Here is a 27,581-nt window from a genome sequence, read left to right on the forward strand (position 1 = left end):
TTTGATTTGATTTTCATTAAATGTAATATATTTTTAAAATTCCAGTAAAATCATTAATTTATTCTGAAATATTATTATACATTATTTATATTTTAGTAGAAAAGATAAAAAATAATAATATTTACAAACGAATATTTTATGATAAATGACTTATGGTAATTATTAAAATTTTTTCTTATTGAATTTAAATATTCAAGATTTTATAATTATTAATAATTAAAATAATATTATCTGTTCCAAGTTAATATATATATACATAAAGATCTTTATTTAGTCGCGTATAAAAATTTTTTCTTTTAAAATAGATTATTGCGAGATTTTCATAGCAAATCATGAATCTATCATGTATACGCTTTTAGCAAATGTTTTAACATTATTTTTTAAAGCTCTAATCTGAACTTTTATAAGATTTATATGAAAAAATTGATTATTATAATAAACTGTGAAAAGAATAATATTCATGATACAAAGATTTTAGCACCAATTTAAGCTTATTATTATTTATAAATACGCTTGAGAAAGTGTTTCAACAACAGTGTATATCTGATCGAAATGAGGACGTTTTTCAGGTTCATATTCCCAACATCGTAACATTAAACGGTATATTTCGTCAGGTGTAGTTTCTGGTGCTGGCATTCGATAACCTAGAGGTAAGAAATCTTTATTTAAATTCTATATAAATTTTCTATTCTACTCTATTTAGTTTTAGATATTATTAATATAATACAATAAAATCTCATATAATGCAAATTTTTATAATGCGTTAAAAATATTGCGATTATTGTTTTCATTATACAATTCGACAATACTTCATATATATATATTTTTAAATCAATAACTCATATATGTTATTATTTTTTAAAAAATTGTTTTGTTTGATGAAACATAGAACATAAAACATGACATGATAATAATTATTATACGAAAAAATTCTCGTTCAGCATTTGTTATAATGTGAATTCATACAATACATTATATATATAATCGCATTACATAGGTGATCTACTGTAATAATATTGTGATAAATATTGTATATTGCAATTTAAATATTACCTGCATCTATCTTTTCGCGAGCTTGAGAATTAGACATTCCACTATAAGGATTTCCACCTTTAGAAAATATCTCCCACATTAAAATTCCATAACTCCATACATCACAAAGTGATGTATACTTGCCTATTGAAAATATTACAATAAAAAATAATATTAAAGTTTTTAATATCTATATAATATATATCATTTTCTTAAATACCGAAATTTAATGCTTCTGGTGCAGTCCATTTAATTGGAATTTGTTTCATACCATCTGAAACTATATATTCTTCTTCTTCTCGTGACATTCCAAAATCTGATATTTTTACTATAGATTCATATCCTAAAAAATATAATATTATTTTTAGTATTCTAATTCATATATTTTGTAAATTATTTTTATAATAATTAAAAATCAAAATGTTCTTACCTACGAGACAGTTCCGAGCAGCTAAGTCTCTATGAATACAATATTTAGATTCCAAATAGCGCATACCTGCAGCTGCATCTTTACACATTCGAAGCTGTTCTTGTTGTGTAATAGTATTAGTATTTTTTCTTAAATAAGTTAACAATGAACCGCCTATCACATATTAATTTAGCATTAATAAACAATTATATTCTATAATTTGAAAAGTTTTTAATTCCAAAATTAAAAATTAAAATCTTTTACTAAATTTATTAATTTACTCAACATACCGGGAACTAATTCCATAACAATCATAATAGGTTGTTTTTGGACACAAATTCCAATAAGCTTTACTATATTTGGATGATCATATTGTTTCAATATGCGTCCTTCTTGCAAAAATTTACGTTTTTGTTCATCCGGTAGCGTTACTTTACAAGTTTTTACAGCCACCTCAGTCTTACAGGTTTTTAATTGAGCTTTATATACATCTCCGAAGTTACCCTAAAAATATATAATATTTTATGAATATCTAATTTTATATAATTCATGTGAATTTTTTGAATTGACATTTTTTAATATTTTAGAAAAATCTAAAATATTATAATTTATTAAAGTAAATTAAATTTATATAATTATATAATTTGTGTAACAATAAGATATATAATATATAACAATAAGATACTTTGAGATGCAAAAAACTAAAATAATTTCTTTTTTCTTTAAATTTTAATACCCGTCCTATTTTTTCTAGAAGAATTACATCATCGTTATTAAGTTCCCAACGTTCACGTAAAATTGGTGTTTTGAGGATAGCTCCAGATCGACTGGTAACTGGTAATCCGGATAACCATTGATGTCTGATTAACTCTTGAATTGATGGAAACGTAGGGCCTTCAAATCTGTAATGTCCCTAAAATTAATAAAAATACATACAAATACATTTGTTTCTGTATCCTCTATATATAGACATATAGTATCAAATTAAATAATTGCTTACTTCAGGAGTAGTTTGCACTATAAAATGCTTGTGTCCATCCCAACAGACAGATAAAACTATTTGGCACTCATCATTTCTTGTTGTTTCGCGTACTAAAAAATCTCCTTCAGTGACGAGTAATCTAACAACTTCTTCTCTTGGTAGCACACCATGAAACCATTCTTCTTCCATAAGACCTCCATTTCCATTTCCCTTCTGATTAGTTGTTAAATGTGAAATCCGAAAAGATGCCTATAACAATAATATGTAATACTGTATTTAATAAACAAAAATTCATCACACTTAGAATTATCACACCTAGTACAAAATTTCTTTTTCTACCTATCATTACCTGTAATTATTATCGCTAATCTGTAATATTATCGTAATTGCATCACAAATGTTAGTTTTAAAAACAATCGAATGTAATTTATAAACAGGATAAACATGCTTAATATTAAAAACCAAAAATAAAATTGTTATCAATTCAATTGTAAACTTTTTATGACACACATTCTTTCATAAGCATTTGATATATATGATAAGAAAGAAGTAATTATGCATGAAACATATTTGTATCTTTACAATAAACGGGTAACATATAAAGAAAACATACAACTGGTAGAGTATTATCTGCTTTTGGAGTAGGACCTTCGCTACTCGATCTAATTGTTCCATCTTTTGTGTCGTTTATTATTGGTAAAGATTTGAAGGGAGATCTAAATATTGTCATGAATCGTTGATTTCTTCGTAATGTAAACAGACCAATATCTGCAACTGTATTTTTCTGCAAGGGCAGTGATGCTAACTAATATCAATCATAATATCAATCAAATAAAATTGTTTTATATCGAAAAACTATTTGTAATACAATAATTTTTTTTAACAAGGTAATTATAAAATATTTAAATAATATATAAAAATATTCGATTTATATATAATTTTAATCTATTACCTTACTAATAGAAGGCGAATCAGCAAAAGAACTTTCCATTGAGAGATCATAACCAAGTGGTAATTCTTCACAACCTAATTCATTCAAAGCAGCTCTAATAACATCCACTTGTCGTTGAAGTTTTTTTTCTTGACAACGTAAACGTAACTCTTCTCTTTCGCGGGAATAATCCAAAATCGATATCCTAATGAACAAAAAAATAAGAAAAAAATAAAAATATAAATAATAAGAATAAAAAAAATATATATATACTTTAATATTATCAATATTAATGAAAATATAATAATTTATTCTTAAATAAAATATTCTTACTTAGAATCGCTATTATTTTCCGATGGATATTGTGGGTTTTGTCGGCTTTGTTGAGTCGCTTTTAATGAGTTTTCTAGTTCTGTTAATCGATTTCTTAACCAATCTATAGTTAAATTATCTACTGTTAATTTATTTGGTAATAATTTTCCCGATGTATCATCCACAAGATTCTCATCAAAAATAAATCTTATTGGAGATGCAGGTCGCGTTCTATAACAAATGTTAACAAATTTTAATATTATTTTGAAAAATTACATTGATAAAAGCAAATATGAAATGAATACCTATGTTTTCCTATAAAATCCCTATATTCTTCTACAGGTTTTACACAATCCACAGCTTTTTGCATTCGCCGATGTATTTCTTGAAATTTATCTGTTGTAAAATCAGAATATTTCACTATATCCTGAAGTATGGTTTTCCTATCATGTAAAGAACAATGTTTTTATATTTGTGATATAATGGATATTATTATTATAACAATCATTAATGTTTACCTTTTCTATTACCATATGTTTGCATGAAAGTTTCATGTAAAATAAATAAGTATTTCATAGAATACAACAAAGAAATACATAATAATTTTTTTTAGAATTTAGAATAAACAAAATGCTTACCATGATGTTATAAATTCTTGATGAATTGCCTGTTGTCGATGAAGTAAGCTTGGTAAGTAACAAGTTCTTAAGTCATGCTCACACTCAGTTACAGCACCCAAAAGTAGTACATATTCATTGTGGGTAAGATGAAGTTTTCTACAAGCTTTTTGATATTTTTCTCTTACTTCATCCAATTTTCTACCAACTCTACCCGCTAAACATATATTATAAATAATAACAATTAATTGTAAATTAATTATAAAATATAAATACTTACATTTAACATAATGTTCTTCAAAACGGGATCTCATCAATTTATACATTTCTAGATTTTTCTGATATTCTAATTTTTTCCTGGCAACATCATCAGTTAACTACAAGATATAATAAATATGTAATATAAAATTTAATATTTTATTATTTACTATTTATTACTTTTTACTATTTATTTATACCTGTTGAAATTGATTATTTAACCATGTTTGTTCTTCTTGATATATTTTTCTAGCTCGTCTTCTTTCAGAATGTAATGTTGTAATATGTTCAACTACTATAGCTTCAATAGAATCTGCTTGTTGTTTGATTAACTTTGCTGTTTGATCAATAGAGTCCATGATATCCTTCCAACTCTACAATATAGTACTATGTAAGCAAATGTTTCTGAGAAATTATTATAAATATTTAAGAAAAATTATAAACATTCATTTCAATTTTGAACACATACTTGTGCTATTAGACTACCAACAAGATCTTCATTACGTTCAATCTTTTTCCCTTGCATCGTCAAAGAGCAGATCGTTGAAGCATATTCGCGATCTGATTTAACTTTAATCGTTAAACATCGTCTCATTGTTTCCAGAAGTTTAATTTCAGCATCTTGACGGGCGAGTAACGCCTCATGTGATGACTGTCCTTGTAAACTCGTAGAAAAACCCATCCCGCTTATCATATATAAAACTAAAAATCGTCGTCTTACCGACTTCTTTAGACGTGTCACGAACAAAAATTCATTCTTATGCTAGACAAATGTAGTGACATTAATGTTAGCAAAGAATCTAATGAACCTCAATGAATCATTCATCGAAATATTACATTGCAAACACAGATTTATGTATACATTATTTAATCAGATTATTATATATCTCTACTACAACTCACTTGGCTGAGATCAACACTTATATTTATACAGACCTCAAAGTGCAAAAATTTACTTTTATTCCAGAAATACCGTCATGAAACAATAAATAAAATAGATGATCAATTTAACTTTGATAAAAATAGAAACCAATGTATAAAATCTTAATAATATATTAAAGACATGAATAATAATTTATTTTCTCTTTTTTGAAATTATATTATGAAAAAAATTTATTTTATTTTTTTTATTTCAATATGCAATTTTATTAATTAAAATTTTTTTTAAATTATTAATATTGTAATTTTCTAATAAATATCGCACTGTAAATCTATAAAGTTTAATATCAATGCTTAAAATACTTAAGGGTTCATTTTTATGAAAATTTCATTCGATATTTAAGTAAGTATCTTATTATTATATAGTCAATTGCATATGAATATTTGTAAGATAAAGATCGTTTGCTGCAGTTTATTTTAATATTAATACGTAGCAAAATGTTAAGTGGTAAAATGCAAGGTCTTACAAAAGAATCTCTGAAAAAGAATTCTATGGTATGTGAAAAAATAGTTTTAAAAGTCATATGATTTGAAAATTATTATTGATTTTTCTTTAGTTATTGCCATTATTTTTCTGCATCGGATTTGGAGCATTTGCTGCTACAGGTTATTTATTACGCCTTGCACTCCGAAGTCCTGATGTTACGTGGAATACTAGAACCAATCCTGAACCATGGAATGAATATAAAGATAAAGATTATAAGGTATGTTGAACATATAACGAGAATGATAAAAATAATATGATTAAAAAATAATTTCAATTTTAATATCAAACAAAGTAATAAAATTGACTAACAAAAATTTTAAATAATTAATTATCTAAAATTTATATAATTATCTGATCTTTTTCATTTTTATTTTCAGTTTATTAACATTCGTGATACAACTAAGTATAGAGCAACACCTCCACAATATTAAATATTAAAAGCATATATTAAGGTAGTCTTAACTAAAGAAAATAATTAAGAAATGTAGAAATCAAATTAATTTATACTTTATATTATTTTAAATTAGATTAATTTGTTGTTAATGTCATTAAAATATTTTACAAAACTTGTATTATAAAAAATTAAATAATATTTAAGAAATAAAAATTTAAATATCAATAAAGTTTATATTCTTTATTTTATAATTTATATAGAATTTATTATAAAAATAAATTAATATATATTTAATTATTTTATTTCCTATGTCGTAATTTTATATATATATATATATATAATTATATATATAAATTCATTGCATATACATTTCCAGCTAAAGTATTTTTATGTCATAATCAATTATATATATTATTATATGCGACCAATTACACAAAAATAGTCGTCAAAGCAAAATTTGAATTAGGTTATGAATAATCATGATGTTTGAAATACTAACGTAACAAAACATTTTTATCGATTGCATATGTATTAAATTACCAAATGTATCGCAAGAGAGCGCGTATATCAATCACAATTTAGTTAAGATTTTTATTTTCTTATAAATAATGAAATTCATTCAAATCATTTGAATATAACGTATACATAAAAATATTGTTAAATTAGACATTTTTAAAATTTGAGTTTTTCTTTAACATTTATATATGCAAAATATTTTATTGGTTAAAACAAATATGTATTTGTGATAATAGTTTTTTCTGAAAATAAATTAATTTATTTGTAAAATTTGTGATGTCACGCTCGAAACAGATAGATACTGATTAGAAAGATAAGTAAGATTAAAGGATTACAGATGCATTTTATTAATAATAAGTGGAACGTAATTTAATAAAAAATATAATATATTTTTATCATTTATTTTAAAATTTACATGTGAAATTAATTATATAAATTTTGAAATTTTAGTTAAAATATTTTTATTGATATAATTTTTTAATTGAAACATTTAAGATTTTTTTTTGAAATCCTTATTATTATATATATAATATGAATACAACTTGGGAAGATTTTTATGCTATCCATCCACCACCTCAAGATTTTGATCAAAGTGAAAAATTATTAAAAGCATTTGTACAACGACAATTGAAAAAGAATAATATGGTTGTATTAATAACAGTGAGTGTTCACAAAATGTTATATGTTAAGTCATTATTACTTAAAATTATATATAAAAATATATAAATATAATATAATATATATAAAAAAAATATATATAATTTTATAGAGTGGTGGGACAACAATACCTCTAGAACACAATACAGTAAGGTTTGTAGATAATTTTAGTGCAGGAACAAGAGGATCTGTATCTGCAGAATACTTTCTAGAAAATGGATATTGTGTAATTTTTGTGTATAGGTACTTTATATCAATAAATGTTTATGAACATATTTGTATATTTTAAGTTAATATCTATATATAATTTACCCATTTGTAGAGCTAATTCCTTGGAACCATTTTCAAGACATTTTAAAGGACAGAAAATTTTAGATATGATAGAAATCAATAAACAAAATGAAAAATGTATAGTTACAGGTATACATTTCTTTTATATTACAAAAAATCACTTATGAAAATCACTTATACATTTGAAATGATAATGATATGATTATTTTTAGTTTTACCACAATATACAGAAAATTTAGTAAAAATATTTCATAAATACAAAGAAACTTTAAATCAAGATAAATTGTTACAAATCACTTTCACTACTCTTTCCGAATATCTTTGGCTTCTTCGATCTGCTTGTCAAGCATTAGCGCCTCTTAAAAATAAAGCAATTTTATATCTAGCAGCTGCAGTTTCAGATTTTTATATTCCATCTAATGAATTGGTATATATTTTTTTAATTAAATTTTCTATAAGAATAAGTAAACATAAACATTGATATACACATATATAAATGATTTTTTTCAGGCAGTTCATAAAATTCCTTCTACTGGACCACCAACAATATCTCTTCAATTAGTACCAAAAATCTTAGCCCCTCTTGTAAGTTTATGGGTTCCAGAAGCTTTTGTGGTATCTTTCAAATTAGAAACTGAAGACAATCTTCTAATTTCAAAAGCAAGAGATGCATTAAATAAATATAAACACAATGTGAGTAATATTAATGAAATATTAGTATTATTTAATTATATAAAAAAAAATCTGAAACTTATTTTTTTTACACATTGAAACATTTTCCTGCAGTTAGTTATAGCCAATGTATTGCACACTCGAAAACAGAAAGTAATATTTGTTAGTCAAGAGGACATCTATATTATTTCTCTTACTAATGAACAATTAAATAAAGGTGAAGAAATTGAGCAATTGATTGTTAATAATCTCATTGAAAAACATCAAATTTTTATACAATCTACTGAACAATGTGAGTGTTGATGAACATTTTGTTTATGTATATTAAATTGATAAAATGCATTTTAATGTATTGAATAAATATTAAATACAATGTTGAATAAATATTAAACGATTGTATTTTGTATTTTTTTATCGTTAATTAATAATTTAGTATTATAAATTAATATGTTGTCATATTATGAAATTTTAAAAGATAAATTAGAAAATATTAACTCTATTATATTTTTTACATATTATTTACATCTTAAAATGAACATAAATTAAGTTTACATACATATTTAAGAATCTTTGTTGTCATATTTTTCATGATATTCTATTATTTTATATCAGTTTGGATATTTAATTTTGGAATGTATATATAATATTTCTCTTAATTAATTGATGATTTAAAGCTAGATTGAAAGTAATAGAATATTAATTTTTGAGACTTGTTATATGCATATTGATTTTATCAATCAATTGCCTATCTGTTGTTTCACATTGTGCTAATAAAAAAGTTAATGCTATAACATCTTTTTGTTCTACTGCTGTTTGAACTGCCTCATTTATCATTCTGCAAAAATGTTTTTTATTTTATTATATTTTTTATGATTTCATAATAATTATATCATGTTAACAATTATATATTAAATTATATGTTACTTACTTTAATTTAACCAAATATTTTACTTTCAATTCATTTTTTACTTTAGATAAATATTTTTTCGCTTCTCTGTCTTTATTATATTTTAAGCACTCATCAATAAAGGGCTAAAATAAATGAGAAAAAGAAACAACACATTTATATATCGATAATGATAAATGAAATATATTTAATATTGTGCGAACATACCTCATAACCAATAGGTGATTTTTTACTTTTAGAAAATTTTTCTAATTCATTCCATGCACCTTGTTCTGCCAAACACTGTATTCGTAGCCACCAATATCTAAAAAAAACTTTTTATACTATTCATATAGATAATGATATCAAAAGAAAATATTAAAATACGCAAAATTTAAAATATACAAAATATGTAAAATACATCATACCTTCGATCTGATATTCGATATTCTGATTTCAATTTGTCGGCTAACTTTAACTCATTGCGCAATAATAATATTTTTACAGTATCATGAAGTGGTTTTCCTACAATTATTTCTTGTAATGTGTCTTCCATAGACCTTTGATAACGTAACAATTTTATTTGCTCTTCTGTCAAAGTGGCATTAGTATCATTACGAGCTAATTTAAAATTTTCCTGTGCGGATTGTAATAATGCTTCTCTCGACATTACATTCTAAAGAATACTATGAAATAATAAAATAGTTACATATATCATTAATAATTGATCATATTAATTGTTGCAAACCTTTCGCTGATAACTCTCGGTAATAAACCATATTGCTTGAGAATGAAAATCATCGTATTGATTATAAATATCGCGAAGTGTTTCTCGGTTATGATTCTGACAATATTTAATATATAAAGCCATTGCTAAAGGACAATGCATTATCGACATCTGGGGAAAATTAATGAAAAAAATATTAAGCATCTCTAAATCAATCAAAATCAATAAAATTATACCTGAAAATCACCAAGAGGCATATTTTCTCTGAGATGAAGTATTACAGTATAAACTAAATCGGTATTTCCACTTTCAACTGCTTTACGTAAAGCAGCTTTTTCTTCACCAAGCGTTAGTAAAAGTGGTACTTGTTGTTGTGCACGTGGTTCGTAATCTATTAGCTAAAAAGATACAAATAAACAAAGAACAATTTGGATTAGTTAGTTAATAACTAGACTAATTTAGTCTACCTTAATTGCTAATTGTTTTCGACCACAGTCAGCTGCTCTTCTTGCAATTTCGCTATAAGAAACACCAGGCGCATAGCCTAATTTATCAGCTATTTCTTCTGCTATTTGTTCTTTATCTAACTGTGTTTGTTTTACCTATTATAAAAAAATAATAAATAAATAGATATTTATTATTATTATAAAATTTAGATATTATTATAAATATAGATATTATTACAAAATTTATATTCATGTAAATATCGTTTGAGTAAATGAAACATAACAACAAATATTACTTTGTAGCAAGCCCAATGAGCTAATATTCGACTTTCCCCTTCGATTTCTGGTAATTGAAGATGCCGTGCAATTTGTATACTTAAATAGTAATGTCGTCTAGCAACAAGTCTATCCAACAATACTTGGCTCGTGAGAACAGTGAATCTATCGCCATTAAGGTATTCTTTTATTATAGAAAATAATAAAATTGAAGAAAATATGAAATGATTGAATTGTTCAACAACTATTAAATATTATTCGTTAATAAAAAGATACTGTGTATATGTTAGTGGAATTCCAATGGCAGGATGCCTCACAGCATTTAAAACTCTTAAAGTTCGACACATATTAACGTAATATTCAGGATCAATTGTTTTACTAAATCCTTTTCCAAATTTTGCAGCCTATAAAATTATTATTAATAATAATGAAAAGTGAAAAAATATAAATAACACTCAATGAGTTTACCTTCATTAAAAGTTTTTGCGTTTCAAAATCAAATTCATGACTAGCTCCATCAATGCAAGCTTTTATTGCTGCATCTAATTTATCTTTAACTAAATCCATATAACCATCAGCTTTGTGACTTCTTCTTTGAAATTGTTTAGAAGCTTCTAATAAATAAGATGCAGGATCAGTTGAATTAATTTGAAATATCTTTTGTACAACATTCGGTACTTTTTGTATCATTTCATGAGAAGAACCAGATAATACGCGTACACCATCAATTTCTGTAATAAGATGAACTGGACCATCATATGTGTATGTTATAGTTTCGGCTGTTCGTCCAATTACCATTACGGTACTATTCCAACTACATATTACAGCTTCTGTTCCACACCTAAAAGTTTATTTATGAAATAAATCAATTTATAATCAAAAAAAAAAAAAAAATAAAAAAAATCAAATAATCAAAAAAAAATCATAACATAGGAAAATTATGCAAATATATTAACCATGCTATGTTTTCTAATGATTCTTTCATATTTGTATAATGTTCGCAATATTTTTCATTAAAATCTATAGAACCCATATACAAATGACCAGTGTCTGTATAAAGAGCAATATGACGATTGTTTCCAGATACAGCCATTGCAATCACACTATTTACTTTATTATATCTGGTAAAAAGATTGTCCTAAAAACATAAAAATCTTCTAAACATTATAGACATATTTTTTTTTGTATTTCAATATTGAAAGCATTTATATTATACAAATGGTATATGTGTTGCAGTTTGATAAGATTGATGTATCACAAATATTCCATCTCTATTTGATAAAATTACACGTGTTTCTCTGTCGCAGTGGACTAAATACCAACATTCAATTTGTCCTCCATATCCTGAAAATAAAAAAAAATATACTGATAATAAAAATTTAATCCTTAATTTAAAAATATTGAATAAAATTTATTTACTTACTAGGAATTTCTGATATTTGTCTAACTTTTGGTTCAGCTATATTATTTACTAAAAATATACGATTGGTAGATGTTAAAACTGCAATACCAGTTCCACTATAACTGACAAAAAATTTTGCTTCCACAACTTTAGTATCTTTTACCTCCTAGTTAGAAGTATCATGATTATAATATTTTATATAAATAATCCTTAATCTTTAATCAAACAGAAAATATCATACATTTCCCATACTAAAAGCATGTAGATATGTACCAAACATATCATATATATGAATCATGCCATCATCTTCTACACATAATAATTCTTCTTGTTGAGACCAACCCAAAAGGATTAATTGAGCACCACTCCACTAACAAAAGTAATGAAAATAAAGAAAAATAAATATGAAAAAAAAATTTTAATGTATAATATTAATTGAAAAATATAATTTTTGAAATTTTTACTTGCAATTTGGCTGTTAATTTTCCAGAAGAAGTGTACAAATATATCATAGGTTTATTTGCTCCTTGTACTTTAACTAATTTTTTAGGATTTCTAGTGACTGCAATAGAACCTCCATAAGGAGCAGCCACCAGCATGTTATTATTTGAAACTTCATGTTGAAAAGATAATGGATATAATTCAAATTTTCTAAAAAAAGATTATTTTTTTTATTTTCTTATATATAAATTTATGTCAGAATATGATAACCTCACATTTTTATTACCTAAAATATACATCTCGACCCAAAGGAAAACAATCGGCAGTTAACATTAATAACATTTTTACCGAAATGAAAAATCAAATATTATTTTAATCAAATATTATTTTATGGATATGATTTTATGAATATTAAGAATATTAACTATGTTTTAAACCTATTTAAAGTGTTATTGAATCGATTCGTATCAAACACAAATATATGATGGCGAAGATTCCACATGAAATATTGCAAAAGATACACATGAAAAATCATTTTATCACTTTTATATTTTTAACAACATAAATAATGTTACAATGATTCATATTATATATAAAATGATTTTTAAATCTCGCAATTAACAAAATAATAAATATAACCTTTCGATTGAAATTTATTCTATCTAGTATATTAGAATTGATTGGCGCAATAAAGAACTTATAAGAAATGCGATTACAATAGTAAGGAATTATTGCTGAAATATATATATATATATATATATACTATATTATTCAATATTGAATTGAAGATAAATTCATATTGTATTAAATCAAATAAAAATATATCCGAAGAAATAGAATAAATATAAAAAATATAGAATTGAATTACTGAATAATTTTGATAAAAATTAAGAATAAATAATCTTGTTTAAGAAAAATATTTGATTATAAATTTGAAAAAATAAAATGAAATAGAAAAGAGTAAAAATTTAAATGAAATACTAGATGAACATAGTAGCAGTGAAAGGTTTTCTGATAAAACATTCTTACGTTCATTCAATTACGTTTCGCATTCTTTTCTTAAACTGCCTGTACTACATACATACATATGTATATATGATATACAAAGGCATGTTTCGTATACCGTTCATTCGATTCTTTACCGTTTCCCCTACCTGGGAGAATCTCGCTGTAAGTCGAGGTAGTATCTCGAACGTAGGTAACCCCGTTAAGTCTCCATCTGCGAATCTACTGTACTGTCTTGTCTATTGAGAAAGACAATACAACGTGCTTATTAGTTTTCTGTGTTTTTTCCTTTTTGTGTTGATTGCAATTTTTGATTTTTGATGAGTTTAATATTGTATTTGTATTTTAACTTCTTGATAATTTATATTTTAATATTTTAATCGGTTCGATTGCGGTACCTTCCACTTTGTTTCTTTTGAGATCAAAAAAATACGAGATAAGTTGAATCATGTGAAAATTTAAAGCACACAAGAAATTGATAGAATAGAATAATTGATACAATAAATCAATGATTATCGATTTTTAAACGAACGCGAGTGAATTTCAAGAAAAAAAAACCCGGCTAATTAGACGGCCGTGGTTATATAGTTAAACGATGAAGCGGGATTATTAGTGATTCAGTTTACTTTAAACAACTTAACTGATCGATTTGAATGGTGATGTTTTATTCAGATAAATATCAATACGGTGCAAAATAACGAATATGATAAAAACGTAAGTTGCCCTTTCGGCAAAGAAATAGCTCTACGATATGCTTTTTCCTGAAGATCTTATGATTTTGTTAATACACGATCACTAATAATAAAAGACAAATTTACGAAGATGAAATTAGTAAAGCGTTTACTCTTATACGCGATATATAATGTGCTAAACAAAACCGAATGATTCTTCGAATGGAAAACGAGTAGAAATAAGCAGAAGTGAGTAGATGAGAGCAAGTGAAGAATTGTGTCGCGTATTAATCTAGTCGGACCACATAGTTGTGACGAAGAACCTGACGCATAAAATTCCTTCGAGGTCGCGCGCCTTCTCGACTCGTTTCATCTTTAAACCTGTTCTTCTTTGCGCGTAATCGCGCGCGATGTGGTCGACGTGGTAACTTTGATTCGTGCTATGTGTTCGAATTTCATTTTTTTAATGTATTCAAATCGAAATCAAATCTCGAGTGTTATCTGTACACATTTCAAATCGAACTTGTTGCATCATTACCGTATGCGACGATTTGACTAAAACGGAAAACGAAATCACCGTTATGTGTAGATATACTATACTCTCGCCTCTGCAACCGCTTCGCTTTCTCATTCTTTCTCTTCTTGTTTTTTTTTCTCGTTACTCGTTTTTTTTCTCATTTCGGTTTTTTCGTCCTTTTTTCGTGCGAATAAATGAAAAAAAATAAACATGATTAGTAACATAATATGATTATAATATATCGTTTTCAGGTACTGTTTGGCGATAATTATTTGTTCATTTTTTAACATTGTTCTGACGAGAGAAACGAAATGGATACCGTGCGTCGAGTTGAAACGGGATTTACATATCCCGTGCAAATGTTCCATCTCAACAGACTACATCGGATCGATCGAAATGAATTGCGATCAAGTGGTGTTTACGCGGAGTACTACGGACAGTTTAAAAGGACAACCGATCGTTTCCATGAGTCAAAGGAACAGCGGATATCAAAATTTACCAGAAGATTTGCTCAATTCCGGTTTAAATTTAAAGAAACTCGATCTATCTGATAATTCGATTTATAAATTGATGGGTCGATCCCTTCAAGCACAGACTCAATTAGAAGAATTAAGACTTGCCGATAATTTTTTGGGCGATAATCTGAATCCGATATTCTCGAGTAACGAGTTCCACGGTATGAAAGAACTGAGATTACTCGATTTGTCTAGAAATGGACTTCGAAGCTTAGAAGAAGGCATCTTTAAAGGATGCGAGAATCTGGAACAACTTTATTTAAATGGCAATAACTTGACGACAATACCGACAATGTCATTAAAAGGACCCAAGTCTCTTAGAGTACTTTCTCTTTCTGGAAACAATATTGGTGGGCAAAAAAAAAAAAAAAAAAAAAAAAGAAGAAGAAACAATAAAAACGATCCGATGAACGAATTTAATGATTCTTTCTCATATTTCTTTTTAGGATCACTTCCACGTGCCGCTTTGTTGATGCTAGGCGAATCGCTGTTACGATTAGATTTAAGTGAAAACGAATTGTCTCATATGGAGGATGGTGCACTTTTGGGTCTTGAACGATTATTTTTGTTAAATATTTCTCGCAACGATCTTAGCCGCTTTAATAGTGACGTTTTTAAAGGTACGTGCATGTTCTATTATGAAAAAGTTAATAAAGAAGAAAAGATAAAGGAAAAAAATAAACTATTCATACGAATTAATAAAAAATTATAGAACAGTGATTATTTTTTAGGAGCTTACAATTTATTGCAGTTGGATTTGTCGACAAATTTTCTGCGAGAATTTCCAAGTGACGCGTTAAGACATTTAACGGAATTAAAATTTCTCAATCTATCGAACAATTTGATCGATGTAAGTGATGATTTACATTTTCGTTTGTTCTGGAAAAGAAAAGAGGAAAAGATGATGCTGATCATGATTTTCCTTCTAGGAGATCGAGCATGGGCATTTATCAACTTTAGGAGAGCTTCAGGTGCTGGATCTTAGCCGAAACAATATCGGTCGGCTAGGTTTCAATACATTTTCGAAATTATCAGAATTGACCAGGCTTGATTTGAGTTTGAACGCATTACGCACGGTATGCACGAAGAATGAAAGGGAATGAGAGAGAGAAAAAAAAAAAACAGAAAAGAACACAATTTTATTTTTACAGATCGAGGAATCATCGTTTAATGGTTTGAAAAAGTTAAAATGGCTCTCGTTGCAAGACAACAACATCTTGTTAGTACCAGCTACCGCTTTGACAAAATTACCATCATTAACTCATCTACATTTGGAGTTCAATCGAGTTGCTGCTCTCCCGATCGAGTTGATCGAAGCGACAGCCTCAACTCTTGCAACGTTGGCACTCACTCGAAATCTTGTTCGAGAAATACCTGCTGGATTATTTCAAGATTTTCAAGAGTTGACGAGCATCGAGTTGTCTGGGAACATGTTGTCAAGGATAGCACGCGACACATTTGTCGGATTGGAAGAAACGTTGCTTGAATTGGACGTGTCCTCGAACAGGCTGACTTCGATCGGCCAACTTCCTTTAAGACGGTTGATCTCCCTCGATTTATCCGGTAATCGGTTAACGCGAATCCCCCCAGAAACATTCGATTACTTGGAAAGGGTACGATATCTCAACCTAAGCTCAAATCCTCTCTACGGTGGTTTCCCGCCTGTTTTTCCGTCTTCTGTGATCGATCTCGACGTATCGCGCACAGATTTAAACATACTGCCCTCAATTTTGTTTCGAAATCTCGAATCGCTCGAAAGGATATCGGTCGCTGGAAATCGGTTGGAAAAAATTGAGAAGGCCACGTTCGATCGGCTAGTGAACCTCTCGAGAATCGACTTGTCCGGGAACCTTATCGAGCATATCGAGAACGAGGCTTTCGTAGGATTGACCAATCTGTACGAGTTAAATTTACGAGGAAACAGGTTGAGTTCGTTTTCCGGGGAGCATTTCGATACCGGAACCGGGTTGGAGAGTCTTGATTTATCTTCAAACCGAATAGATCGATTGTCACCGACCGCTTTCGCTATTCATCCAAGATTAAGGGAGCTTGATCTCTCCGATAACCGATTTCTCTACTTTCCAAGCGACTATTTGAAACCTTTGCAATTTCTTGAATGGTTAAATTTATCGGGAAACGAGTTGAAATCCGTCGACGAGTTTGCCTTTTCTCAACTCATTCGGCTTCGAACGCTGAACCTCGCCGCAAACCGGATTGAGTCGCTCAACGAGCTTGCTTTCCATAATTCCACGCAGCTCCAATTGCTTGATTTGTCAGGGAACGACATCGAGGCTCTGAGCGAGAGAACGATGGAGGGCCTGCTCCGTTTGGAACATCTCAACCTTCGGGACAATCGTTTAACCTCACTTCCGGAAACGATATTCGATCCAACCAGAGTCCGTTCCGTGGAAAGTATCGATTTGTCTGGAAATCGATTAAACGAAATTCCGATTAGATCTTTGCAACGACAGACCGCCTCTCTTTCCAGTTTGAACCTTGCCCGAAATAAAATGGTCGAATTGTTTAGCCAGGAGGTTGCAAGCAATGTGAAGGAATTGGATCTATCGGACAATCCGTTGAGCGCAAACGCGATTAAGGGAATATTGGGAGAAGCGAAGATTCTTCGATCGTTGAACTTGGCCAATACTGGGATCAACCGTCTGATGGTGAGACTCGAGACACCTTTCTTGAAGCGGCTCAATCTTTCCAGGAACGACTTGACCGAGCTCAAAGTAAGCACCCTTGAACGTGCTACCATGCTCGAAACGTTGGATATCTCGAGGAACAAATTGTCGGATTTTTCGAACATGAATCAAACGTTTCAAGCGTTACCAGCCCTCCGCTGGCTGGACGTATCCAACAATCACGTGAAGATTGTCAACGAAACCAGTTTCAATAGCTTGATCAGTTTACGGTTTCTGAAGATGTCCAGTCTGCATAATTGTACGAGAATCGAGCGGAATGCATTCAAATCATTCGGAAAGCTTCGTTCCTTGATAGCCTACGATTATCCAAAATTGGGCTATTTCGACGTTCAAGGTATTCTGAAAGGAATGAATAATTTGGAACTGTTGGACATTGAGATCAAAGATTCATCGATAAGCAATGAACAACTATCGATACGTTCGCATCCTCGGCTCAAGGAGGTAATTTTACGAGGAGACAGGCTCAGGAATATTTTGTCCAGTTCGTTGGTCGGTGTCAGAGGACCTAAGCTAGTGTTCGGTCTCAAAAACACTTCCGTTGACTCGATGCCTGCCGCTCTTTTCTTTCCGGTACCACGCTCAACCGAACTGGAACTTGACATCTCCGGTAGCAAATTTACCACTTTATCTGGCCAATTTCTTTCAGCGCTTGACGAACGAACCGGTACGGTGAAGATCAAGGGGCTTCGATACAATCCGATTGACTGTAATTGCGACGCAAGGCATCTCTGGAAATGGTTGAAAACGGTCGGTAATGATGATCCTTCGAATCTCGTTCTCTGTTCCGCTCCTGCCAATTTAGTTGGCTCGTCGCTCACCAGTCTCGCTGAACATCGATTGTCATGTGATTTCACCTCTTATACCTCTGTTGACGAGCTTGTCGACGATAACACCGCGACTAACCACGTTCTCGTTGCCTCGTCTTCTCCTTCGTCTACAATCAGATCGACATTTTCGGAACCCGAGATTATTTGGACAGTAGCACCTGCGGTACAAAACGCCGATCGCAATAAACATTACAATAACGATCACGCCACTTCTTCGCCAGCCGGATCTTCCACCGGCACTGACGACACACTGATTATCGGTATCGTAGGAGGAGTTGTCGCGTTTATAGCATTGATTGTGATCGTAATCTGCGTGTGCCGTTTCAGATGGTCCTCCAATCGAATCGATCAGACGCGTTTAGCTGTAGCGGCAGCGACTAGCAGTATCCCTGATGCCTCGATGGTTAGACCCGCTAGCGCCTATTCAGGCAAGATCAATCACGAGCTTTATCTCGGATCGTATAACGAATCCACGTTAGATCGTGGAAATAACGCGATAGCTCCTTGTATTCCAACAATGTCGCACCAAATGATGCCTTTGGTTCAACCACCAGTGCACCTTATGCACACTCTTTTAGCGCAAACTCAACCACAATCGCAGTCCCAATTGCAAGCGCAACAATTTTACGGATACTGCGATGGCTCTTCTTTACCTATTTACATTGCCTGCTCAACCGATGCCAAGTGCGACAGATAACCTGTAAGATATTTACTTTTCCTTACCTTTCTACCTTACATTTCCACTTCATACACACATATACCTCATAGTTTACTCGATCATATTCTGTCAACAACGTGCTCTGTTGACGTGTTCACGTTCATTCATCAAACATTCGTCAATGATTGTCATTTAATGAACTAACAAATAAGTACTTATATATACAAACATATGCTCAGCGCATGTGCGTAACCTCGTATACAAAACATGTTATATATATTTTAGATATTTTATAAATGTGTGTGTATAGTCACACTGATATTTTTAATTATGAATTTATATGTATATTTTATATGAATCATATAAATTATATACTTTAATATATCTACTGTTCATTTGTTGCTTATATTTATATCTATCATCTTGAGAGAAAAAGAACATATATTTATTAAAACAATAATTCTAAAATTGAAAGTTTGTGCATTTAAAATTATATTCAAGAATTATTAGATTTAAGATTTTTAAGATTGTTAATCAGGAAAAAGAATTAATAATTTTGTATTAAAATTGATATGAGAAATTTAACTGAAGTTTTAGCTTTAAAATGAAACTTTAAAAGTACTGAAATTTTCAGAAAAAAACGAATAATTAAGAAATTTTCAATACATCAACGTTAGAACGAAGCATTAATAGTTAATGATTAATTAATTGAATAGAATTTTATATTAAAGTTGATACGAGAAACTTGCCTAGTTTCAAAATGTGATTTCAAAAATGTCAATTTTTATTAGAAAATAAATTATTAATGAATTTTTCATGTAATTCTCGAAATGATAGGAGATTTTCTATTCTTTTCGCATAATGTTACTTTCCTTATGACTGGAAATACTTTCTCGTATATTCTGCTATCCTAGTAACAAGTCGGAATTTCGATAATTCAAACGCGAGATGGCGCTAATTTCCAAAACTTTTTGATAGATATTTAATTATCAACCGAATGCCCTTATTTAGAAATTTGTAATATAAAAAGAATAAACGCAATAAAAATTGTATAATAATGTTAGATTGTTTGAGAAGTATTATAGAGTAATTTGTATACAAGTATATTTAAATAAAAAAATGACAAAATGCTGTGTCAAAAATCATGAAAAAAGAAATTTATTGACAAAAAAGCAGATGAAAAATATAAAGATATAAAAATATATTTAAAATATAAATGGAAAATATAAAAATACAAAATAATTCATATAAAATATATCATGAAATATGAAAAGATAAAATATATATAGTATATAAAATATATAAAATATAATATAAAATAAACAATATTAAAAATTCTTTATGATATTCAAATTTAGCTTCAATTTTAATCGTTATTGCAATTATTCTAAATCGAATCAGTAACATTAAAAATATTAAAATGATGAAGAAACTTTAAATGGCTTTAGAACTTCTTTAAAATATAGGATAAAAAATATTAAGTGATAGATCTATTCTATATATTGTCCGTGGCAGTAATCTTGTCATTATTTGTTGCTACTTAGGGAACACGTGTTAAGTGATTGAGTGACTGATATTATATAGTTTTTCTAGATACAACAATGGCAAGAAACCGAAAACATAAGCAAAAAAAAAATTTCGCAGAAAAACGTCGTGAAAAACAAAAGGTATGAACATTAATTGTTGAAAAAAATAATACCGGTTACAATTTACGGTTATGTTTATTATTATATATAGCATTTATCAATAGTGTACATATTAAAAATAAACAAAATTTAATTATTAAAAAAAGTTGTTGTTTATATGTAGTAATATATAAATTTTTTAATATTTTTTAATATTTTTTAATATTTTCTTTAACAGAAGAAGGATGAATGGGATATTGCACCACGTCATAATTATGCAGATATTATCAGGGAAAATAAGGATTTTGAAAATTATTACAAAACTCAAAAAATTGTTCCTGAAGAACAATGGGATTCTTTTATCAATACTATGAGAAAGAATCTTCCAGTAGCATTTAGAATTACAGGTTCAAAAGTAGAAGCTAAAGCATTAATGGAAACTATTAAAGGAGATTTTTTTAAGGAAATTTTAAATATGCATATGGAAGATGACTCTAAAAATAATGAGGAGACTAAGGATATATTACATTGTTTACCATTTTATCCTGATGGATTAGCTTGGCAATTACAATTAACTAGAAAAGATATTAGAAGATCTGAAGCTTATTTTAGATTACATAATTTTTTAATTGTTGAAACAGAAAGTGGAAATATTAGTAGACAGGAAGTAGTTAGTATGGTACCACCTTTGGTATTAGATGTAAAACCATCCCATAAGGTAATTTTAATATTATAATAAATTTAATTTTGAACTTAAAAAAGAAATAATTTTAATATAGGTTTTAGATATGTGTGCAGCACCAGGATCAAAAACAGCTCAACTTATTGAAATGATACATACCGAAGAAGGAAATTCACTTCCAGGTATTAAAATGAAATTTAAAATATTTATAAACAAATGATGCAAATTTCATTTATCTTTATCTTTTATAGAAGGTTTTGTAATAGCTAATGATCTTGATAATAATCGATGTTACATGCTTGTACATCAATCGAAAAGATTAAACAGTCCAATTGTTTTAATTACAAATCATGATGCTACAATATTGCCTAATTTTACTACTACTAAACCAGATGGTACAAAAGAACTATTAAAGTCAGTAAATTACATGGAATAAAATATTTCTATTTTCATTAAAGATTTTAATGATTTTTATATTTTGTTATAGATTTGATAGAATACTTGCTGATGTACCATGTAGTGGCGATGGCACAATGAGAAAAAATCCAGATATTTGGTGTAAATGGAGTCCAGCAAATGGTAACAATCTTCATGGGTAAATATTATTTTACATGATTTGTATTTATATTAATATAACAATTATGATAATTCAATAGATAAAAATAATTTATATCTATGAATTTAAAGAATTCAATTTAGAATAGTAAGAAGAGGTTTAGAACTTCTAACAGTTGGAGGAAAAATGGTATATTCCACTTGTTCGCTAAATCCAATAGAAAATGAAGCTGTACTTCACAGGATTCTTGTTGAAACACAAGATTCTGTGCAATTAGTTGATTGCAGACATTTAGTACCTGGATTAGTATGCGATCCAGGTATTGTATATTACATATTACATTTTAAAATTTCTCTTTTTCTAAAAAAATTAATGAATATTTTTTTTAGGTATATCACATTGGTTACCAGCATCAAAAGATTTACAATATTATGAATCATGGGAAGATGTACCTGAACAATGGCAAACACAAGTTCGTCCGAAAATGTTTCCACCAAAACCTGAGGATGCAGCTAAATTTCACTTTGAAAGATGGTAAATAGAAATAGATTTTCTTATTAATGTTTTTGATTTAAACGTATGATAATAAGTTTTTAATGATATAGTATGAGAATATTACCACATCATCAAGATACAGGAGGTTTTTTTGTGGCTGTTTTGGAAAAGGTAAATCATTTACCTTGGGAACGTGTATCACATATTAAAGACGAATCAATCCAGAATTTTAATTGTCAAGAAAGTAATAATGAATTAACTTTAGAAGAAGAAGAAGCAAAGAAAAATGTTCATACTACCAAAACGTTTGATGAAATGAACAGGTTACGAATTGCTAAACAAAAACGTAGAAGAATTGCTTCTGGGTTTAAAGAAGATCCATTTGTTTATTTTAAAGAGGATGAAGATGTATGGTTATCCATTAAGTAAGTGAATATTTTTTTATAATGTTTTATTTATTAATTATTATTAATTTTATTTATTACTATTAATTGATTCTTAATATCGAAAAAAAATTTTCAGAAAATTTTACGATATATCTGACGATTTGGATCCTCGGTGTTTGTTGGTACGATGTATTGGTAGAAAGAAGAAAAACATTTATTACACATCACCTGAAATACGTAATGTTGTGTTGTCTAATGAAGATCAAATAAAATTGATAAATACTGGTGTTAAATCATTTGTACGTTGTGATAATAAGAATATGGATTGTCCATTTCGACTTGCACAAGAAGGAATACAAGTTATTATTAAGTATATTGGTAATAGTAGGAAAATCAGAATATCTAAAGATGATCTGATAATGTTATTACAAAACAATAATCCAAATACACCACCCGAAATTGTGAAGCTTAATCCAGAAACACAAGAACGGTTACAAAACTTTGGTAACATTTTTTGTCATTGAATTAAATATTAATTGTAAATTTTATCACTAATTGTAATTTTTTATTATTTCTAATTTTATTCCTAAATACTGATAAATTCGTATGTATTATCTTAGCAACTGGAAGTTGTATACTTATGTATGAAGAAGAAGGAATTGAAAATCCATTAAAGCTACAAATGGTAGGATGGCGAGGTACAATGTCTTTGAGAGCATATGTTCCTATACATGATGCAATTCATTATTTACGTCTATTAGGAGCTGATTGTTCGAAATTTGGTATGTATTTTTTTTTTTTTTTTTAGAAATATATATCAAATATATATTTGTAGATTTAAAATATTATTTGGAATTGTTATTTCAGAAAAAAATAAATTCAAAGAAAATCGTACTTCTGCTGCTCCCGAAGAGTTGGATAATGAAATTTGTAATGATGTTAACGAAACGGACAATAATTTAAAGAAAAACGATACGTTAGAAACTTCAAACGAATTAAAAGATGACACATAATTTTATAATATAAAATGAAGTTTCTTTAATTTCCTTTGAGATATCAATTTCAATACGTTGCATAAGAATAAGTAAAAAATTTTCATTTGACTTAAAATTTAATAAAGATACCCTTGACAAGACGGATATTATTTAATACATGTATATCTTGTAGAAATGAAATAAAACATTTTTATAGGATAAAAAAGAAACTATTATTAATTAATGGGAAATTTGTCGTTTTACTAATTGTTTTCTATGAAATAATTTATGAAATTACATGTATTTTTATAGTTTGAGCGACAAATACTTTTTTACTTTTTTTATTATTATTATTTTCGGCCACTCAAAATATTTCACTGATTATAGTACAAATATTGTTATAAATATGGCCGGATATAGAGGAATCATTAATTCTGAAATGGCTATTGCCATAGTATTCAACAATATATTATTAAATCGTATTGAACGTTTTGCGTCTACTGTATATTAAAGTTGGAAAAGATGAATATCTATTGTACGTCTTGTTGATATTCGCTTTAAATTACATTATGCGTTAGATTTTCATTCTCAAATTTAGTTGATAACAAGATTATTAGATTCTAGATTAAGAGGATTCAAAATTTGTTTAACATAGAGATTTCTACTAATAAAGGACGGGTTTTTCTATAAAAAACATTTAAATATAAGTATAAATATGAAAAATGTTGGGTAGCCCATAACATACAGATAAACTATAAAAAAAAAAACAAAAGAAAAATCTTCTCTAAAATTTTTTAAACTCCGAAAGATTCGAAGTTGATGGTTGACGCTAATAATCTCTATTAGTTGGTGTGGTTATTTTCCCACTGAGGTTCTGAGAATTTGATGGAGATTTTGAACCTATAAATGAAATGAATATCGCATTCACTGATACATTATATATATATTTAATAAATACTTGATAAATAATATTAAATACTTACAGCTTTTTCCTAATTTATTTCGAGGATTGTTCACACAGGGATGATCACCCATCAGATGCTCCCTCCATTTATTTTGATTGACAAGAGTAGAGCACAATGGACAACGATCGTAGCCTTCGATAGGTTCTGTAAATAATAATTCTATTATATATTTATTTATATCATCTTGTTCACAATCGAATTGCATACTTGTACACTTGTTATCCTTTCTATGTTCCTCAAAGGAATTTTCATGGATAGCTTGCTTACATGTGTCGCATTTTACGTAATTGCTTCTCATATCACATTCATCTGAAAAATAAAATAAATATTTTTTTTTATAGTTGAATGCGACATTTTAAATAAATGCGACATAATTAAATAAATAGAATTTGAAAGAAAAGAGTACTCACTTAACAAATGTAAGTTCAAATACGAAATTTCCACCACTTGTTTACATGCTTCACATTTCGTTAACATAGGACAACTTCTCCAATAATGAATGTTTAATCCTTCTTCGGAATATCCTTGTCCTTTCGAAAGACAAAATATGCACATTCTAAAAAAAAAAAAAAAAAAAAAGAAGAAAAAAGAAAAAAATATAAAAAAAATATATTTTTTCAAATATTTCAAATAAATACGATACATACTTGTCACCTTTATGTTCTGTACTATTCTCGGACGGAGATGTTATACTTGTTGAGCTTCCAGTACTAACAACAGGACTTGTCCTCGAAGGAGATTTTGTTAAATTTGCCACGTTATTTTCCGTTGATTTTGTCCGTGTGGGTGTCGTCGTTTTATGACTGGCTTCTATTTCTTTTTTTCTCTATATGTATTTGATACGTAAGAAACGATGGAAACATAATTTTTATATATATCTAATTTCTCGTTAAAAAAAAAAAATCTATACCTCAAGATCAATCAAATCAAATTCATGAAAAAGTTGACGATACAATAAATTTCTCCTGGTAATATCATCGTCAGGAGGCAATTGTTTGCGAACCAATCTAGGATTCACTTTGTACACCAATACTAAAATTCTTTCCGAAACTTTTCTCACTGCTTCCGCCGGATGATGCAATCCCGTAGAACCCAATTCTGACAATGTTCGACAAGTGAGCCCACTACAACAATTACAATGCCTTATCAGAGTAATTGCGTTTTAAAGGCTCAGTTTAAATGTTAAATGTGGACCCCTGCGAGTGACAATTCACTAATAATAAGATCGTATCAATTGTCACAAACAGTGGTCGAGCAATTACTTTTCAATGCTTATCCGACTATAAAAGAACTATTAAGATTAAGATTATTCTGAGTCACCTTTGTTTATCAGTAGATATTCCATGGCTGAGAATTAACTGCTCCACCATTTCTAACCTACTCAGTGCCAATCTTTGATGAGTGCTACTACTAACAGGTCTCGTTAAGTGCACTGGTATAATATGCAATTCTCTGACACATTTACAATCTGCCATACTGAGTATCGTGTGCACTGCCATGTTATGAATCCTTGGAGTGGTATCCCCTGATTTAGTCAATAATTCTGGGAGTAATCTCTCCACACTTCTCGCAATCTCCGTAGAAGATACCCTACGATGGTAAGAATATATTTATAATTTACGATTTATCTTTCGCGTCTAATTGAAATATTATTAGATTTAGTACCTAGTTGCAAATTCTGAAAAAAAAATTCTAATCAATTGTGCAGCTAGACTGTATACGCTGAAAACTTTGTCCCTAAGGGCTCTGTGTAACAACAAAATCGTAGCTCTGGCCGTTTTATTCGCGGAATGTTTCGAAACTTCTGGATCAAAGGTTTTTAATTCTTCTTTCAATTGCATCAGACCCTCTTCCTTATCCGTGAATTGTTTCGAATAGAATTTCTCTACCTGAAAAATAAATTTTAATTTTTAACGTTTCATTAATTTTAACTCGTTTAAGAAGTTAAGAAAATTTGCATTACCATTTCCATTCCAAAAACAGCGATAGGTAAGGCAGCTTGCTTTTTCTCTCTGTCGTTTAACTTCGATATCACCTTCGTCTCCGAATTGTCCATGTGGCATTCCCTCGTGAATTCGTTCGTATGAGAACTGAAATACAATTTAATAAATTTTTACATACTTTTTACTTTCCACTTTTTTCCTTATCTTACTGTCTTAAAGCAGGAATCGTTCTCTCTTCGTAAGCTTCGTAACTTGAGCGAAGCGTCGGCCCTGCCGATTTCGTTTTCCTTCTAAGAGATCCTTTGTTACAGTTATTCTGTCTTTCTATCACACCGTTCGTCGGACTATCGGTCACTTCTGTTGAAAAAAAAAAAAAAAAAAA

The 27,581-nt window shown here is 28.6% G+C and overlaps 7 protein-coding genes across 16 annotated transcripts in view; 4 read left to right on the top strand and 3 right to left on the bottom strand.

Annotated features, from left to right (window-relative positions):
* Window positions 1-242: 242 nt before the first annotated feature.
* LOC122719744 (tyrosine-protein kinase Fer) lies at window positions 243-5,488 on the bottom strand. Of its 4 annotated transcripts, none has more exons than XM_043945866.1 (15): window positions 5,011-5,488; window positions 4,742-4,915; window positions 4,564-4,660; window positions 4,305-4,500; window positions 3,972-4,109; window positions 3,688-3,897; window positions 3,376-3,559; window positions 3,037-3,207; window positions 2,442-2,672; window positions 2,205-2,354; window positions 1,732-1,945; window positions 1,463-1,615; window positions 1,253-1,375; window positions 1,054-1,176; window positions 243-644 (listed from the first exon to the last, which is right to left on the bottom strand). In XM_043945866.1, exons 1-15 carry the CDS (start codon window positions 5,233-5,235, stop codon window positions 502-504), a joined length of 2,532 nt encoding a protein of 843 aa, XP_043801801.1. In that variant the 5' UTR covers window positions 5,236-5,488; the 3' UTR covers window positions 243-501. The 4 variants fall into 4 exon arrangements, with proteins under 4 accessions (XP_043801801.1, XP_043801800.1, XP_043801803.1 ...); XM_043945865.1 differs by having other exon boundaries at window positions 2,178-2,354; XM_043945868.1 differs by having other exon boundaries at window positions 2,178-2,354; window positions 4,742-4,928.
* A 357-nt stretch (window positions 5,489-5,845) lies between these two features.
* On the top strand, window positions 5,846-6,434 carry LOC122719795 (cytochrome c oxidase subunit NDUFA4). The gene is made up of 3 exons (XM_043945949.1): window positions 5,846-5,975; window positions 6,038-6,184; window positions 6,345-6,434. Exons 1-3 carry the CDS (start codon window positions 5,919-5,921, stop codon window positions 6,396-6,398), a joined length of 258 nt encoding a protein of 85 aa, XP_043801884.1. The 5' UTR covers window positions 5,846-5,918; the 3' UTR covers window positions 6,399-6,434.
* A 371-nt stretch (window positions 6,435-6,805) lies between these two features.
* Window positions 6,806-8,888, top strand: LOC122719780 (phosphopantothenate--cysteine ligase). 2 transcript variants are annotated; one of them, XM_043945926.1, is made up of 6 exons: window positions 6,806-7,537; window positions 7,647-7,777; window positions 7,857-7,954; window positions 8,038-8,252; window positions 8,336-8,518; window positions 8,616-8,757. In XM_043945926.1, the coding sequence occupies exons 1-6, from the start codon at window positions 7,409-7,411 to the stop codon at window positions 8,619-8,621; spliced, it is 762 nt and encodes a 253-aa protein (XP_043801861.1). In that variant the 5' UTR covers window positions 6,806-7,408; the 3' UTR covers window positions 8,622-8,757. The 2 variants fall into 2 exon arrangements, with proteins under 2 accessions (XP_043801861.1, XP_043801860.1); XM_043945925.1 differs by having other exon boundaries at window positions 6,810-7,537; window positions 8,612-8,888.
* On the top strand, window positions 8,681-19,918 carry LOC122719738 (chaoptin). 3 transcript variants are annotated; one of them, XM_043945854.1, is made up of 7 exons: window positions 13,851-14,394; window positions 15,120-15,733; window positions 15,830-16,003; window positions 16,115-16,233; window positions 16,313-16,459; window positions 16,535-19,175; window positions 19,243-19,412. In XM_043945854.1, exons 1-7 carry the CDS (start codon window positions 14,384-14,386, stop codon window positions 19,275-19,277), a joined length of 3,741 nt encoding a protein of 1,246 aa, XP_043801789.1. In that variant the 5' UTR covers window positions 13,851-14,383; the 3' UTR covers window positions 19,278-19,412. The 3 variants fall into 3 exon arrangements, with proteins under 3 accessions (XP_043801788.1, XP_043801789.1, XP_043801787.1); XM_043945853.1 differs by lacking the exon at window positions 13,851-14,394 and adding an exon at window positions 8,681-8,789 and having other exon boundaries at window positions 16,535-19,918; XM_043945852.1 differs by having other exon boundaries at window positions 16,535-19,918.
* LOC122719746 (vacuolar protein sorting-associated protein 16 homolog) lies at window positions 9,113-13,191 on the bottom strand. Of its 2 annotated transcripts, XM_043945869.1 has the most exons (16): window positions 12,962-13,191; window positions 12,699-12,885; window positions 12,476-12,604; window positions 12,256-12,400; window positions 12,049-12,176; window positions 11,789-11,970; window positions 11,301-11,673; window positions 11,109-11,236; window positions 10,853-10,997; window positions 10,578-10,712; window positions 10,347-10,508; window positions 10,132-10,281; window positions 9,812-10,059; window positions 9,612-9,708; window positions 9,426-9,529; window positions 9,113-9,332 (listed from the first exon to the last, which is right to left on the bottom strand). In XM_043945869.1, exons 1-16 carry the CDS (start codon window positions 13,015-13,017, stop codon window positions 9,194-9,196), a joined length of 2,508 nt encoding a protein of 835 aa, XP_043801804.1. In that variant the 5' UTR covers window positions 13,018-13,191; the 3' UTR covers window positions 9,113-9,193. The 2 variants fall into 2 exon arrangements, with proteins under 2 accessions (XP_043801804.1, XP_043801805.1); XM_043945870.1 differs by lacking the exon at window positions 12,962-13,191 and having other exon boundaries at window positions 12,703-12,836.
* Window positions 19,601-24,451, top strand: LOC122719748 (tRNA (cytosine(34)-C(5))-methyltransferase). The gene is made up of 12 exons (XM_043945873.1): window positions 19,601-19,615; window positions 21,167-21,240; window positions 21,437-21,916; window positions 21,978-22,062; window positions 22,132-22,294; window positions 22,368-22,475; window positions 22,568-22,755; window positions 22,826-22,970; window positions 23,042-23,356; window positions 23,454-23,821; window positions 23,938-24,099; window positions 24,185-24,451. Exons 2-12 carry the CDS (start codon window positions 21,175-21,177, stop codon window positions 24,328-24,330), a joined length of 2,226 nt encoding a protein of 741 aa, XP_043801808.1. The 5' UTR covers window positions 19,601-19,615; window positions 21,167-21,174; the 3' UTR covers window positions 24,331-24,451.
* A 102-nt stretch (window positions 24,452-24,553) lies between these two features.
* Window positions 24,554-27,581, bottom strand: part of LOC122719743 (centrosomal protein of 104 kDa) — a 5,785-nt gene continuing 2,757 nt past the window's right edge. Inside the window, exons 7-16 of one of the 3 annotated variants that reach the window (XM_043945863.1) lie at window positions 27,409-27,556; window positions 27,220-27,346; window positions 26,922-27,145; window positions 26,577-26,846; window positions 26,167-26,380; window positions 25,904-26,082; window positions 25,667-25,812; window positions 25,464-25,565; window positions 25,275-25,400; window positions 24,554-25,191 (exon numbers count right to left, since the gene is read on the bottom strand). In XM_043945863.1, coding sequence (XP_043801798.1) covers window positions 25,121-25,191; window positions 25,275-25,400; window positions 25,464-25,565; window positions 25,667-25,812; window positions 25,904-26,082; window positions 26,167-26,380; window positions 26,577-26,846; window positions 26,922-27,145; window positions 27,220-27,346; window positions 27,409-27,556 — 1,607 coding nt within the window. In that variant the 3' untranslated portion in view covers window positions 24,554-25,120. Of the gene's footprint in view, window positions 25,192-25,274; window positions 25,416-25,463; window positions 25,566-25,666; window positions 25,813-25,903; window positions 26,083-26,166; window positions 26,381-26,576; window positions 26,847-26,921; window positions 27,146-27,219; window positions 27,347-27,408; window positions 27,557-27,581 lie in introns of all 3 variants that reach the window. The other 2 variants (XM_043945862.1, XM_043945864.1) reach the window with 2 other exon arrangements.

This window comes from Apis laboriosa, unplaced genomic scaffold (genome assembly GCF_014066325.1).
Source record: "Apis laboriosa isolate Shangri-la unplaced genomic scaffold, ASM1406632v1 scaffold9_cov152, whole genome shotgun sequence".
NCBI classification, from domain to species: domain Eukaryota; kingdom Metazoa; phylum Arthropoda; class Insecta; order Hymenoptera; family Apidae; genus Apis; species Apis laboriosa.